This window comes from Mobula birostris, chromosome 20 (genome assembly GCF_030028105.1).
Source record: "Mobula birostris isolate sMobBir1 chromosome 20, sMobBir1.hap1, whole genome shotgun sequence".
Taxonomy (NCBI): domain Eukaryota; kingdom Metazoa; phylum Chordata; class Chondrichthyes; order Myliobatiformes; family Myliobatidae; genus Mobula; species Mobula birostris.
In genome coordinates, this window is record NC_092389.1 from 8,107,531 (window position 1) to 8,121,594 (window position 14,064).

A 14,064-nucleotide genomic window follows, 5' to 3' on the forward strand; every position below is an offset into this window, starting at 1 on the left:
AATCAATCTGGTGAACCTTCTTTATACTCCCTCTATGGCAAGGATGTCTTTCCTCAGATTAGGGACCAAAACTGCACACAATACTCCAGGTGTGGTCTCACCAAGGCCTTGTACAACTGCAGTAGTACCTCCCTGCTCCTGTACTCGAATCCTCTTGCTATAAATGCCAGCATACCATTCGCCTTTTTCACCGCCTGCTGTACCTGCATGCCCACTTTCAATGACTGGTGTATAATGACACCCAGGTCTCGTTGCACCTCCCCTTTTCCTAATCGGCCACCATTCAGATAATAATCTGTTTTCCTGTTTTTGCCACCAAAGTGGATAACGTCACATTTATCCACATTAAATTGCATCTGCCATGAATTTGCCCACTCACCTAACCTATCCAAGTCACCCTGCATCCTCTTAGCATCCTCCTCACAGCTAACACTGCCGCCCAGCTTCGTGTCATCCGCAAACTTGGAGATGCTGCATTTAATTCCCTCATCCAAGTCATTAATATATATTGTAAACAACTGGGGTCCCAGCACTGAGCCTTGCGGTACCCCACTACTCACTGCCTGCCATTCTGAAAAGGTCCCGTTTATTCCCACTCTTTGCTTCCTGTCTGCCAACCAATTCTCTATCCACATCAATACCTTACCCCCAATACCATGTGCTTTAAGTTTGCACACTAATCTCCTGTGTGGGACCTTGTCAAAAGCCTTTTGAAAATCCAAATATACCACATCCACTGGTTCTCCTCTATCCACTCTACTAGTTACATCCTCAAAAAATTCTATGAGATTCGTCAGACATGATTTTCCTTTCACAAATCCATGCTGACTTTGTCTGATGATTTCACCGTTTTCCAAATGTGCTGTTATCACATCTTTGATAACTGACTCTAGCAGTTTCCCCACCACCGATGTTAGGCTAACCGGTCTATAATTCCCTGGTTTCTCTCTCCCTCCTTTTTTAAAAAGTGGGGTTACATTAGCCACCCTCCAATCCTCAGGAACTAGTCCAGAATCTAAAGAGTTTTGAAAAATTATCACTAATGCATCCACTATTTCTAGGGCTACTTCCTTAAGCACTCTGGGATGCAGACCATCTGGCCCTGGGGATTTATCTGCCTTCAATCCCTTCAATTTACCTAACACCACTTCCCTACTAACGTGTATTTCGCTCAGTTCCTCCATCTCACTGGACCTTCTGTCCCCTACTATTTCTGGAAGATTATTTATGTCCTCCTCAGTGAAGACAGAACCAAAGTAATTATTCAATTGGTCTGCCATGTCCTTGCTCCCCATAATCAATTCACCTGTTTCTGTCTGTAGGGGACCTACATTTGCCTTAACCAATCTTTTTCTTTTCACATATCTATAAAAGCTTTTACAGTCAGTTTTTATGTTCCCTGCCAGTTTTCTCTCATAATCTTTTTTCCCCTTCCTAATTAAGCTCTTTGTCCTCCTCTGCTGAACTCTGAATTTCTCCCAGTCCTCAGGTGAGCCACTTTTTCTGGCTAATTTGTGTGCTTCTTCTTTGGAATTGATACTATCCCTAATTTCCCTTGTCAGCCCCGGGTGCACTACCTTCCTTGATTTATTCTTTTGCCAAACTGGGATGAACAATTGTTGTAGTTCATCCATGCGATCTTTAAATGCTTGCCATTGCATATCCACCGTCAACCCTTTAAGTGTCACTTGCCAGTCTATTTTAGCTAATTCACATCTCATACCTTCAAAGTTACCCTTCTTTAAGTTCAGAACCTTTGTTTCTGAATTAACTATGTCACTCTCCATCTTAATGAAGAATTCCACCATATTATGGTCACTCTTACCCAAGGGGCCTCTCAGGACAAGATTGCTAATTAACCCTTCCTCATTGCTCAATACCCAGTCTAGAACAGCCTGCTCTCTAGTTGGTTCCTCAACATGTTGGTTCAAAAAACCATCCTGCATACATTCCAAGAAATCCTCTTCCTCAGCACCTTTACCAATTTGGTTCACCCAATCTACATGTAGATTGAAGTCACCCATTATAACTGCTGTTCCTTTATTGCACACATTTCTAATTTCCTGTTTAATACCATCCCCAACCTTACTACTACTGTACACAACTCCCACCAGCAGTAAAATGGGTAACGTAAGTGAGTTGGGCCAAATGGCCTCTTTTTCTGATGTAAATCATATAACATAACACAGGCTAGTTATCAAATCATCTTTTTGGCATATACTGCAAAACATGGTTATATATATTGCCTTTACCATCTGGATGCCTTCATGTAGAGATTGTGTGCAGTTCTGGTCACCCAGCTACAGGAAAGGTATCAATAAGATTGAAAGAGTACAGATAAAATTCACAAGGATGTTGCCAGAAATTGTGGACCTGAGTCATAGGGAAAAGTTGAATAGCTTACAGTTTTATTCCCTGGAGTATAGGAGAATTTGCAACATTTAAAAGCCACCTCGGTCAGTACATGTATAGGAGAAATGAAGACCGCTATGGACCAAATGCAGGCAAATGGGACTTGCTCAATGGGCAACATAGTCAGTGTGGACAGTTTGGGTTGAAGGGCCTGTTTTGATGTTGTATTGTTGTAGCGTGGATGAAATTACCGGAGAGACAGAGTCACTGGTAGATACAAAGCAGCTTCTTTATTCAACACAACAAGGTACAGCAGGCATCTTACGGATGGAGACGCTTTCCGCAGAAAGGTCTACTATCTCAATGTGGACTTGATATTTATATGCTAAACACAAAGGCAATCGCTACTTAAAAAGTTATAGACAATGCTTCCTATTGAAGCTACATACAAAATATCACACCATCCTTTCCTTCCGACGCCAACATGTCTGGGATGGTATCCACAGCCTTTAGGAATGTAAGTTAAGTCTATGAATCATTTATTTGGCATTTCCCGTGCTAACATAGAAGACAATTAATATTTATAACGTATAGCTAATACTGTCTTCGAAACTACAGCATCAGGTCAAACTACGGCGAGCATCTGGTGTTCACACCCTTTTAGGAAGCACATTGTCAACAGTTAAAATAGAAGTCTGGTGGCCAAAGTCATTTAAGTGTAAACAAATCATCTACCCAAAAAACTCACTCTAACAGTATGACTCAATGATTCTATGAGAATGAGCAGAGGTTTGAAAGAGATGTGTAAAATTCTGAAGGGTATAGATAGGGTAAATGCAGGTAGACTTTTTTTTTCACTGAGATTGAGTGAGACGAGAACTAAAAGTCAGGTTAAGGATGAAAGGTGAAATATTTAAGGGGAACCTGAGGGGGAACTTCTTCACTCAGAGGGTGGTGCCACTGTGAAGTAAGCTACCAGTGAAAGAGGTGCATGTGGGTTCGATTGGACAAGTACATGGATCCTCCAGGTGCCGATTGATGGGACTAGACAGAATAACAGTTTGCATAGACTAGATGGGCCAAAGGACCTGCTTCCATGCTCTGTAACTCTTATGAGAAACGGGATAGATTTGATAGAGATATACAAAATTATGAGGCTTTTTTTCTTTGTAGTCCTCTATGACCTCATGACTCTATATTGATGCTCTGAAGAAATCGGTCACCAATAAGCATATTTTCTATCTGTTACCACAAAGAGCCCATTGTGCCAGGAAAGTAGTGGATATAATGCAGTCAGCTGATCCATCAACATCCTAGCCAATGGCAATGATACATGAAGAAATCCAGAAAATTACAGATAATTGATACAGAAGAAAAGGACACTATTGACTCATCATATTCCCTCGCCCTTCCCTACAGCCCTCTGAACAATTCCGTTTACCCATTTGAAAGCAGTTGCCTACTCACTTTCACTCAGTTAGTAGCTATTATTCAGTCTTTTCTCCCCTACATTCACATTTGTGTTTAGGATTTTTGCCGAACTCTAGCCATCTTTCAAAGGAAAGTCAGTTTTATTTTAGTCTCATGGTAAAGAAACTGGAGATTATATCAAGAAGAATTCTAACAATCAATCGTCCTGATCCTCTTGTTAAAGAAGTTAGATACAGATCAGAATCGTTTAATATCACTGTCATATGTCAAAAAAATTGTTGTTTTGCAGCAGCATTACAGTGGTAGACAAAAAATTACAATAAAAATATACCTGAATATAAAAAATTAAATTAAATAAGTAGTACAAAAGAGAGTAAAAATAGTGAGTTAGTGGGTTCATTGTTTATTCAGAAATCTGATGATAGAGGGGAAGAAGCTTTTGCTAAAATGTTGAGTGGGTGTCTTCAAGCTTCTCGACCTGCTTCTTGATGGTAGTAATAATAAGAGATCACGTATTTGGTGATGAGGATCCTTAATGATTGATGCTGTCATCTGAGTCGTTGCTTTTTGAAGATGTCCTTGATGCTGGGGAGGCTAGTGCCCATGATGGAGCTGGCTGAATTTCGCAATGCTCTGCAACTTTTTCCGATCCTGTGCAGTAGCCCTTCCATACCAGATGGTAATGCAACCAGTTAGAATGCTCTCCACAAACAAGAGAAAACCTGCAGATGCTGGAACTCAAAACAACACACACAAAATGCTGGAGGAACTCAGCAGGCCAGGCAGCATCTCTGGAAAAGAGTAAACAGTCGACGTTTCGGGCCGAGACCCTTCTGCAGAACTGGAGTCCTGATGAAGGGTCTCGGCCCGAAACATCAACTCTACTCTTTTTCATAGATGCTGCCTGGCCTGCTGAGTTCCTCCAGCATTTTGGAAATGCTCCGCATGGTACACCTGTAGAAATTTGCGAGAGTCTTTGGTGACATACCAACAATCTGGGTGGCCATGTTATAGAACACCTTCACAAGCATGACCCTGGGTGGCTGTAATCCGTAGTTTTGATTTTCCATCACTCCTACTCCAACCCTTGCCTTTGCCCTCATGCACTGTTCCAACAAAGCCCAATGTAAGCTCAAGGAACATTTTACCTTCTGTCCCCACACACAAGAGGGCTTAACTTGGACTACAACTGATTGATGAGTCATTGGCACTCATTTCACAGGCCAACTGAATCCAAAACAGCACCTTAAATTTGTGATCATATTGCCTTACTTCTGTCCATTCTGGGCCATAGCTTCGCCTGAAGTCTCACAGAAGTCATATTTTCAGCAATGGAGAAAAATCTCTATTTTGTGGGGTTGGGAGGAAAGGGGTGACTGGAACTAGTGACCTAATATAGAGGTGACAGAACAACCCTCTGATCATCCCACACTGATCCCCTGAAGATAATCAGGGAAGTAAATAGTGGGGGTTCCATGTACACACCCAGGTCTAACTTTAGATCCAAACCTGGCTCTCAGTGAGATAGAAACACATAGGCCAATTGTAATTCTAGTGACTATTTACAGGAGCATTCTCTGGGTTTTTTTCTTTAATGATCCTCGAAACCACAATTAAAAAGTTTGATGATGAAACTAAAATAAACTAAATAATTGAAAGCTGTAAATTACAGAAAGTTAGCAATGGATTAGACTGGTCAGGTGGACTGAGAAGAGGAAAATAGAATTCAACATGAGACTAGAACTAGAAGTCATAGGTTAAGGGTGAAAGGTAAAATATTCAAGGAGAACCTGAAGGAAAACCTCTTCACTCAGAGGGTGGTGCGAGTGTGGACCAAGCTTCTGGCAGAGGTGGTGAATGTGTGTTTGATTGCAACATTTAAGGAAAGCTTGGTTAAGTATATGGATGGGGAGGGCACTGAGGTCTGTGGTTCAGGTGCAGGGTGATGGAACCAGGCAGAATAACAGCTCAGCATGAACTAGATGAGCTGAATGGTCTTTTATGTACTGTAGTGCTCTATGACCCTATGTAGAGAACTCTGGGGTAATGCATTTGCGGAATATGTAATAGAAACATAGAAAATAGGTGCAGGAGTAGGCCATTCGGCCCTTCAAGCCTGCACCGCCATTTATTATGATCATGGCTGATCATCCAACTCAGAACCCCGCCCCAGCCTTCCCTCCATGCCCCCTAACCCCCGTAGCCACAAGGGCCATATCTAACTCCCTCTTAAATATAGCCAATGAACTGGCCTCAACTGTTTCCTGTGGCAGAGAATTCCATAGTTTCAGCACTCTCTGTGTGAAGAAGTTTTTCCTAATCTCGGTCCTAAAAGGCTTCCCCTCTATCCTCAAACTGTGACCCCTCGTTCTGGACTTCCCCAACATCGGGAACAATCTTCCTGCATCTAGCCTGTCCAATCCCTTTAGGATCTTATACGTTTCAATCAGATCCCCCCTCAATCTTCTAAATACCAACGAGTACAAGCCCAGTTCATCCAGTCTTTCTTCATATGAAAGTCCTGCCATCCCAGGAATCAATCTGGTGAACCTTCTCTGTACTCCCTCTATGGCAAGGATGTCTTTCCTCAGATTAGGGGACCAAAACTGCACACAATACTCCAGGTGTGGTCTCACCAAGGCCTTGTACAACTGCAGTAGTACCTCCCTGCTCCTGTACTCAAATCCTCTCGCTATAAATGCCAGCATACCATTCGCCTTTTTCACCGCCTGCTGTACCTGCATGCCCACTTTCAATGACTGGTGTATAATGACACCCAGGTCTCGTTGCACCTCCCCTTTTCCTAATCGGCCACCATTCAGATAATAATCTGTTTTCCTATTTTTGCCACCAAAGTGGATAACTTCACATTTATTCACATTAAATTGCATCTGCCATGAATTTGCCCACTCACCCAACCTATCCAAGTCACCCTGCATCCTCTTAGCATCCTCCTCACAGCTAACACTGCCACCCAGCTTCGTGTCATCCGCAAACTTGGAGATGCTGCATTTAATTCCCTCATCCAAGTCATTAATATATATTGTAAACAACTGGGGTCCCAGCACTGAGCCTTGCGGTACCCTTGCGGTAATGGAAGCCAACTGTAGATGACCAGAGGGACTTAGACGTCTATGTCCATGGAAACCTTGATACAGCAAGTCCGATGAGTTGCCACAGAATATTTGAGTTTAATGCTTGATGTTAGAAATGGGAACCTTCTTCCAGAACCTCTACAAAGGAACGGTAAGAGCATAATTACTACCCCTAGTGTTGAGAGGATTTGAGAGGTTTGAGGAAATCTGCAAGGATGCTAACAGGGTTGAACCAATTTCATTACAAGAGGCACTGACTCTGCTGATTTTTCTTGCCATCATCATAATCATTATGCATTGTGCCGCATGATGTGGTTGTTCTTGGCTAATTTTGCTACAGAATTGGCTTGCCATTGCCTCCTTCTGGGTAGTATCTTTACAAGATTGGTGACCCCAGCCAGAGATTGCCTGCCTGGCATCAGTGGTCTCATAACCAGGACTTGTGATATGCACCAGCTGCTCATACGACCATCCACCACCTGCTCCCATGGATTCACATGACCCTGATCGAGTCACCCTTGGGCAGGTGCTACACCTTGCTCAAAGGTAACCTGCAGGCTAGCGGAGGGAAGGAGCACCTTACACCTCCTTTGGTAGAGACGTATCTCCACCCTGCCACCGAATTTCTTTACCCTAGAACAGTAGAAGAGAGCAAGCTGAGGGGAGGGCTACAATAATTGTGCTTAAAATTAAATTTTTCCCCCTACGTTTTTTCACAAACTTAGAATCAATCAAAGTGCTGCAAAGGTGATGAACATTTGAACTTGTGCTCACTAGGACAATAGTAGAATCAGCATTTTTAGACTAACATTGAACCTGCAATGAAGTGGAGTTGTTGCAATGAGTAGAAGAACAAACTTGTTGGAGAGCATACCCTACTCTCACCATGTTTGTGTGCTCAATATGTGTGAACCTGTGATGACATCAAGGGATTCCTTTGCAATTCACTTGAACAATGATTTACCAGTCAGAATTCAAGTGGGAGACAGAGTTGCTGGCTTTGCTTGGCTATATTCTGGAGATGTTGTCACATGACCATTTGCCTCCTACAGACCCGCCTCCTGTCATTGGTCTCCTAACTTCCCAATTCTTTTCACACCTTGACTTCCCATCAGCATTCAGGAATCAAATTGGCTTTTCATTGCCTAACTAATGACCTACAATATCTTTGTATCCAAATAATCCAAACTGATTGAATTTTCTTAAAACTGCATTGTTTTTATTACCCAGGTTTTGCTGTTGGCACAATCTTGGAGATACACCTCTGGTTTCTTAGGATTGGCTTGGGATATTAAGGAACAGAAGAAAGAGATGTATTAAACAAAGTCTATGGTAATCAAACAATGCATACAAAATGCTGGAGGAACTCAGCAGGTATGGCAATATCTATGGAACGGAATAAACAGTCAGTAATTCAGACCATCCTGATAAAGGGACTCAGCCCGAAACATCAGTTGTTTATTCATTCCCATGGATGCTGTCGGACCTGCTGAGTTCCTCCAGCATTTTGTGTGTGTTGCTTTGGACCTCCAGTGTCTGCGGAATCTCTTGTGTCAATGGTCACCGAATCTAGCTTCCCAGTCGTCTGGGTTTAGCACATTGATCTCACTGTGTGCAGATGCGCTGAACCAATCGCACCATTCTCGGAATTTGGTTGGCCACATTTACCTGTTCTAAGAATCCTTTACATTTTAAATTCCAATCTCTTTGTTTTCTAGACACCATGGAAGTGTACTTGTTTGTTCTGTTCTGCGGGCTAATTCAAGTAGCTGGTAAGTGATATATCCAGGTAACTGAGGGCTGTAGTATGTATCTCCACTGCAATTGCTGTTTGTCACTAGGATGACCAGCCGAGTGACAAACAGCCTGGCATTAATAAGATGGAACTTGTGTTCAAAACAAAGTTCCTAAGCACATGTATAGCTGCATGTCTTCTCCTGAATGAAAGGACACTACAAGAATCGAATTGACACTCTCCCCTTTGTGCTTGCAGATAACTTGACAATCACTGCCTGGGTTTCATTGTGTGGAAAGAGCATATGCTTGTAAACTCAACCAACACATCAAAATCATTCAATGGGCACCTAAATGTTCTCTCATATTGAGTGAGGGGGTGTATTGAAGACTGGTCTCCCACAGAAATCATCCTTGTTGTCATCCTTTGGTCTTCACAATGTATTTTTAGAGTCTCAGCAATCTGAACTAAGAGTCACAGGTCTGACTACAACATTCTAAAAGCAGCAAGGGCTCAAACACTATCATTGTGTGTGATCTGTGGGAGTATTGGTCTTGCACTTCGCTGAGTTAGTCCAGGGGTTCCAAATGCAAAAGCTGACAATTCTCAGCATAGGTGCCAATAAGCTGTGTAGAAGCATGGAAGTCCATCACTGGAGTTGCCATGGACATCCAGCAGCTGAGGAGAATCTTGTTGAGTTTACCCGACTTATTCCATATATATATAGTGTATTCTGGTTAACTGGGACACATCGGGACCAGTACATTTTGGCTCAATTAAGCATCTACCCAATTAACCGAAGTTTCATGGGAATAGTTAAACATGTGTTAAAAAGACAAACTACCATTTAACTGAGTAACAAATGATGTATTTAAATAAAATACAGAACAAATTAGAACACTGATAATACTACTACTGGACTATAAAACTGTAGTTCCTAATAGTTATCGATGGAGGAATTCATCCACACTGTGCGCTGCCAAGTTGTTTTAACTGACTGTGAACATATCAGCACTGGACTGCCTTCAAACAATATGTTCAAAGACTGCATCCTCCAAATCTTTATTTTCATTGTAACATTCAAAATGAGTGTCAAAACCTACAAATTCTTTGTAGTTCCTAACTTTTTGAACTTGTGAAATTGTTTCATTTTCACTCCCAGCCATTTCTGGCATTAAGTCTGAAAGTTTGAAACCGCAGTGAGCAGAACAGTTCTGAATTGTCTTACTGCTTATTTCTCACCAACTATCGGTGACAAAAATCACTGCATTTTGAACATGAACACACATAACTGATGCTATTTAAAACCTATTCACTCTAAGCACAGTGTAGTGTTTAGTGGCCACACAATATACACGACTGACACTAGTTAGAAACTTTGGCAACAGTCTCATGGCCAAATTAAGTGGCGTAGTGTCCCAAATAAATAAAGGGAATCCTAGCTATTTTTTCAATTAGTTTTTGTTCTTTATGAGTTGTCCCAAATAAGCAGTTGCCCTGATTAACCGATGGCTCAATTAACACCAGAATCCACTGTATATAATACATATAAATACATTAATATATATACATATATACACACACACACACTATGTGTATATTTTTTTCTGTGTGATTCGGAAATATTGGAAATCTGACAGATTTGACAGCTGCAAAGTAGGGAGTGTGGTTTTGCCACCTGTCAACAGCTTCCAGTGTAGTTTTGTGAGCAAGTCTGTTCCGACCTACATAAATCTCCTGTTTACAAGGTCCAGGCTTCTGCCACAGCCTAGGGCCCTCCTATTTGAAGCATCAGAGCCCATGAGAAAGCATTTCAGTATTCAGCAAAGCTAAGTTAGGGAACTGGGGAAAATACAGGCCATTATGTCTCAGCCTCCAGTAATGTTTGGGGTTGTTAGGTCTTATATTTCTCTGTAAGAACAAATTCACAGTGTTCCAGACTATGAGAATATCCAGATACAATTTTTAAATGTGATGATGGAATCAAAGAGATGCTCTGCATTGGATTATAGTACCTTAGCATTCATCTGCCTTATCATTTCTGCTTCACAGTGCTTCAGTTCATTGCCCTCCATCTTTGTTTCTCACACTTGGCCTCTGTTCAGTCTTTGTCACTGCAGTGGAAGCCACATCTGACATTCCTATAATTTCCTGCAGAAGGAGACCACTGCAGCCAGTGTGCCACACTGGCCATCAGAGCACATCCATCAGTCTCACTCCCCACATACCTCCCTGCAATCCGTTCTCCTTCACTCGCCCATTCTCCTGCCACCTGTCTACATGGAGCAATTTACAGTAGCCAGCTAACCGACCATCACATCCTTGGGACATGGGCAGAAACCGGAGCATCCAGAGGTAAAAGCACATGGCCACAGAGAGAATATGGAAGCTCCATATAGACAACCCCCAGGGTCAGGAGTGAACCAGGATGCCACATCAGGGCTACCGCCTGCAGTCCTGATGGATTCCTATTTTAAACACTGGGACTGTGGTCAGGTCAATACATGATTCCACATTGTTCATGTGTATTACTCAGAGTAGGTTGCATTCAAACGTGTGCATCTCTCTGTATCTGCAGTACAGCATCATTTTTGTTTGAGTCACTTAACACACTGTGATGTGGCCTCATTCAACAAACTAACCATACTGCGTTCTTACTGACCTATTTTCATGCTTTGTATACCACGTAGATATCATTCAAATACTTGTGTGGTCCTGTCTCTCTGGTTGTCTCTGTTCTGTTCTGCCATTGAATCCTTCATTTATTACTGTACTGAGTTTCTACAGAAAAGCACTTGAGCACTAATCATTTATGCATATGGCCCGTACATGCATTGTACCCAAGGCACAGAATGATACTTGTGGTGGCCCTCTGTTGGTCAGGGTTGACCATGGATGCTGCATTCCAGCTGGCTGTGTCAAAGTCATTATGCAAGCCAGGGCAGTACGATACAGAGAGTAAGCTGTTGCCCGTGCAGCAGGCTCCTCCTCTCCACACAGCTGATGTATCCGGAGGAACGGAAGAGACCATTTGGCACCCCCAGCATCGCAGGATTGCCAGTCATCATTGAACTCAACATAGGGACTCTAGCTCCAGATTTTACCCTTGGGGTTTACTCCCAAAGCTTTCCTTATGAGTGTGTACAGCCGCAAGGCAGTGGAAGTTTGAGATCAGAGTTTTCCTTCTCCTAGATGAGCTGCCAACCATGGCAGACGAGCCCCATCTTCCCAGAGTGACTGGTTTTAAGGCCTCAATAACCCACCTTTGCCCCTTCTGTCAGCAGAAACAGTTCAGCCTGGCTTAATAGCTAAGCCACAGGTAAAGACCAGGAGCTGGACTGGGTTGTCAGGGGCTATTTGAGATACACGCCATTGGGAGCATTTCATAGGTAGTGGGAGTTTATCCCCACTATCTCCCTTTCCCTTCCCCCCCACCCCCAGCTCTGACAACTGTAAGGAATAAGGAATAACACTTGTAAGGTTGTCCATTTTATTGAATTTCTATTTCAATATTCAAGATTGTTTAATGTCATTTCCAGTACAAAAGTGTAAAGGAGAACAAAATAATTGTTACTCCAGATCAGATGCAGCACAAAAAATCACATTAATAAGATAGTTTATATACATGGACTGATTGTATGTACATAAAGTGATGCTAAGTACAGGAGTATCTGTACAGAAGTTGACTCTGACAGGAAATGATAAAGAGTTGGTAATTTGTGGGGGTGTGGCTGTGACGGTGTGGGTTAGTGGGTGGAGGTGTTGACTAGCCTTACTGCTTGGGGAAAGTAATGGTTTTTGTGAAGACCATTATCAATTGGAGTTCTATTTTATATTGCATAGATCACTGACAATGCTTTTCTTTGCAGTTGCTGGGAACTCGACTGACATGGGTAAGCTTCTCATTTTACTGTTTACTTCTCCTTCTGGTGTATCTTTCTCTTTCAGATGTCACTGGACAGCAAATTTTTCAGAAGTGTTACTTCCTCAGAAATAGCTCTTATTTATGATAGAAATTGAAACTGAACACAACTATAATTTCAGACTACTTATATCACGTAGGAATTTGGAGAAACAGCAAATTAACGTTTATTGAATGAAATGCATTGAACTGCATAATGGTGCTGACACTTTGCAATATTTCAACTAAGCTAAACATGTTCTGTTGATGATTTTCATTTGCACTTGGTGTCTCACACTTCTCACTTAAGTGTTCAACAATAATCAGCCAGCATTGATGGATTCCAATTGCCCTGATACTGTTTCTCCATGACCATAACATCCTGGTGAAACCTTCCACCATACTTGTCATGGCGCAAGATTTGCAGGGAAGTCTAAATGGGAATGCAGAAAATGAATCCTTATTGACATGTTGCACTTAATGGTTTTGTATGCTTGAAACATGTTGTCAACCAGCTGCATGTAGTTTGGTGCTCTGTAGTTGCCAAGAAAGTTTTCAACAACATCCTTAAATGCCTTCCATGCAATTATCTCCAGTCCCACTCGAAGCCCTTCAAATTACTTGTCATTGATGACCCATCCCGTTTGAATTGTGGACCAAAAATTGTGGACATCATCTGTCTCAAATATCAAGATCCTTCATGGAGATGTTTGTGCCTGGTAACAACAGATTCTATCCTTGCCTTCTTGAACCCAGTAATTCTGCTTTTGCCTTTAACAAATCCAAGTCTCTGACCAGGTCATTTAACTCAGATTGAATTATCAGATGAGACTCACTCGACATAAGGGGTTAAAAATCTGTATCAGTGTTGTTTTCCATTCCTGGCTTGTGCACCATGGCATCTTCATTTGCCTCCTCGACACTCCATGTCTCTGGTGTCTTCAGTATCATCATGTGGCACAGGTCTCACGGGAGATTGGGGTATTTTTGGCAGAGAAACCAGACATACTGGTCAGACAGAAGGAGCAGTCTGTCACATGATCCTTTTGCTCTCACTATCATCAGGGCAGCGAACGGCATTGACTTCCAAGTACCTCTGAGCCAGGCTCTTAAAATCAGCAGTGCATGTTGCGCAACAAGTCTCAGGAGCCCAGGCCTTGTCTTGGTCTCCAATCTTACACCTGAAATAGCGCTCGTAGGCTTAATAGCAGTCATGCTGCATCTGAGATTTAAGCATATACTCGCCACAAATATTACAGGAAGTATTGCGGCTGTTGCAGCATTGGTGAGACATTTTGCTATCACAAGTACTTCTGAAAATAGAATTACTTTATTGTAATGAGCGCACGCAATATGCTATGTATGCGCAATGGCATGTGCATCAACGTGATCGCAAACAGATATACATGGAAACGCAATGCATAGAATGGTGTGTGCGTGATGCTTTTATAGCCATTCTAAGACCTGTCCTGCCACGCAGCATCCACCCTGCCTAAGCATGTCCAGTCATTCCTGGACGAGATAGAAAACCTTTCAACTTACATTGTGTG

The 14,064-nt window shown here is 42.3% G+C and overlaps 1 protein-coding gene across 4 annotated transcripts in view; it reads left to right on the forward strand.

Annotated features, from left to right (window-relative positions):
* Positions 1-14,064, forward strand: part of LOC140212762 (FXYD domain-containing ion transport regulator 6-like) — a 64,270-nt gene that overhangs the window by 39,240 nt on the left and 10,966 nt on the right. For all 4 annotated transcript variants that reach the window (XM_072283950.1, XM_072283947.1, XM_072283946.1 and 1 more), the window contains 2 exons: positions 8,597-8,650; positions 12,483-12,506. In XM_072283950.1, the coding sequence (XP_072140051.1) occupies positions 8,597-8,650; positions 12,483-12,506 (78 nt within the window). The remainder of the gene's footprint in view (positions 1-8,596; positions 8,651-12,482; positions 12,507-14,064) is intronic.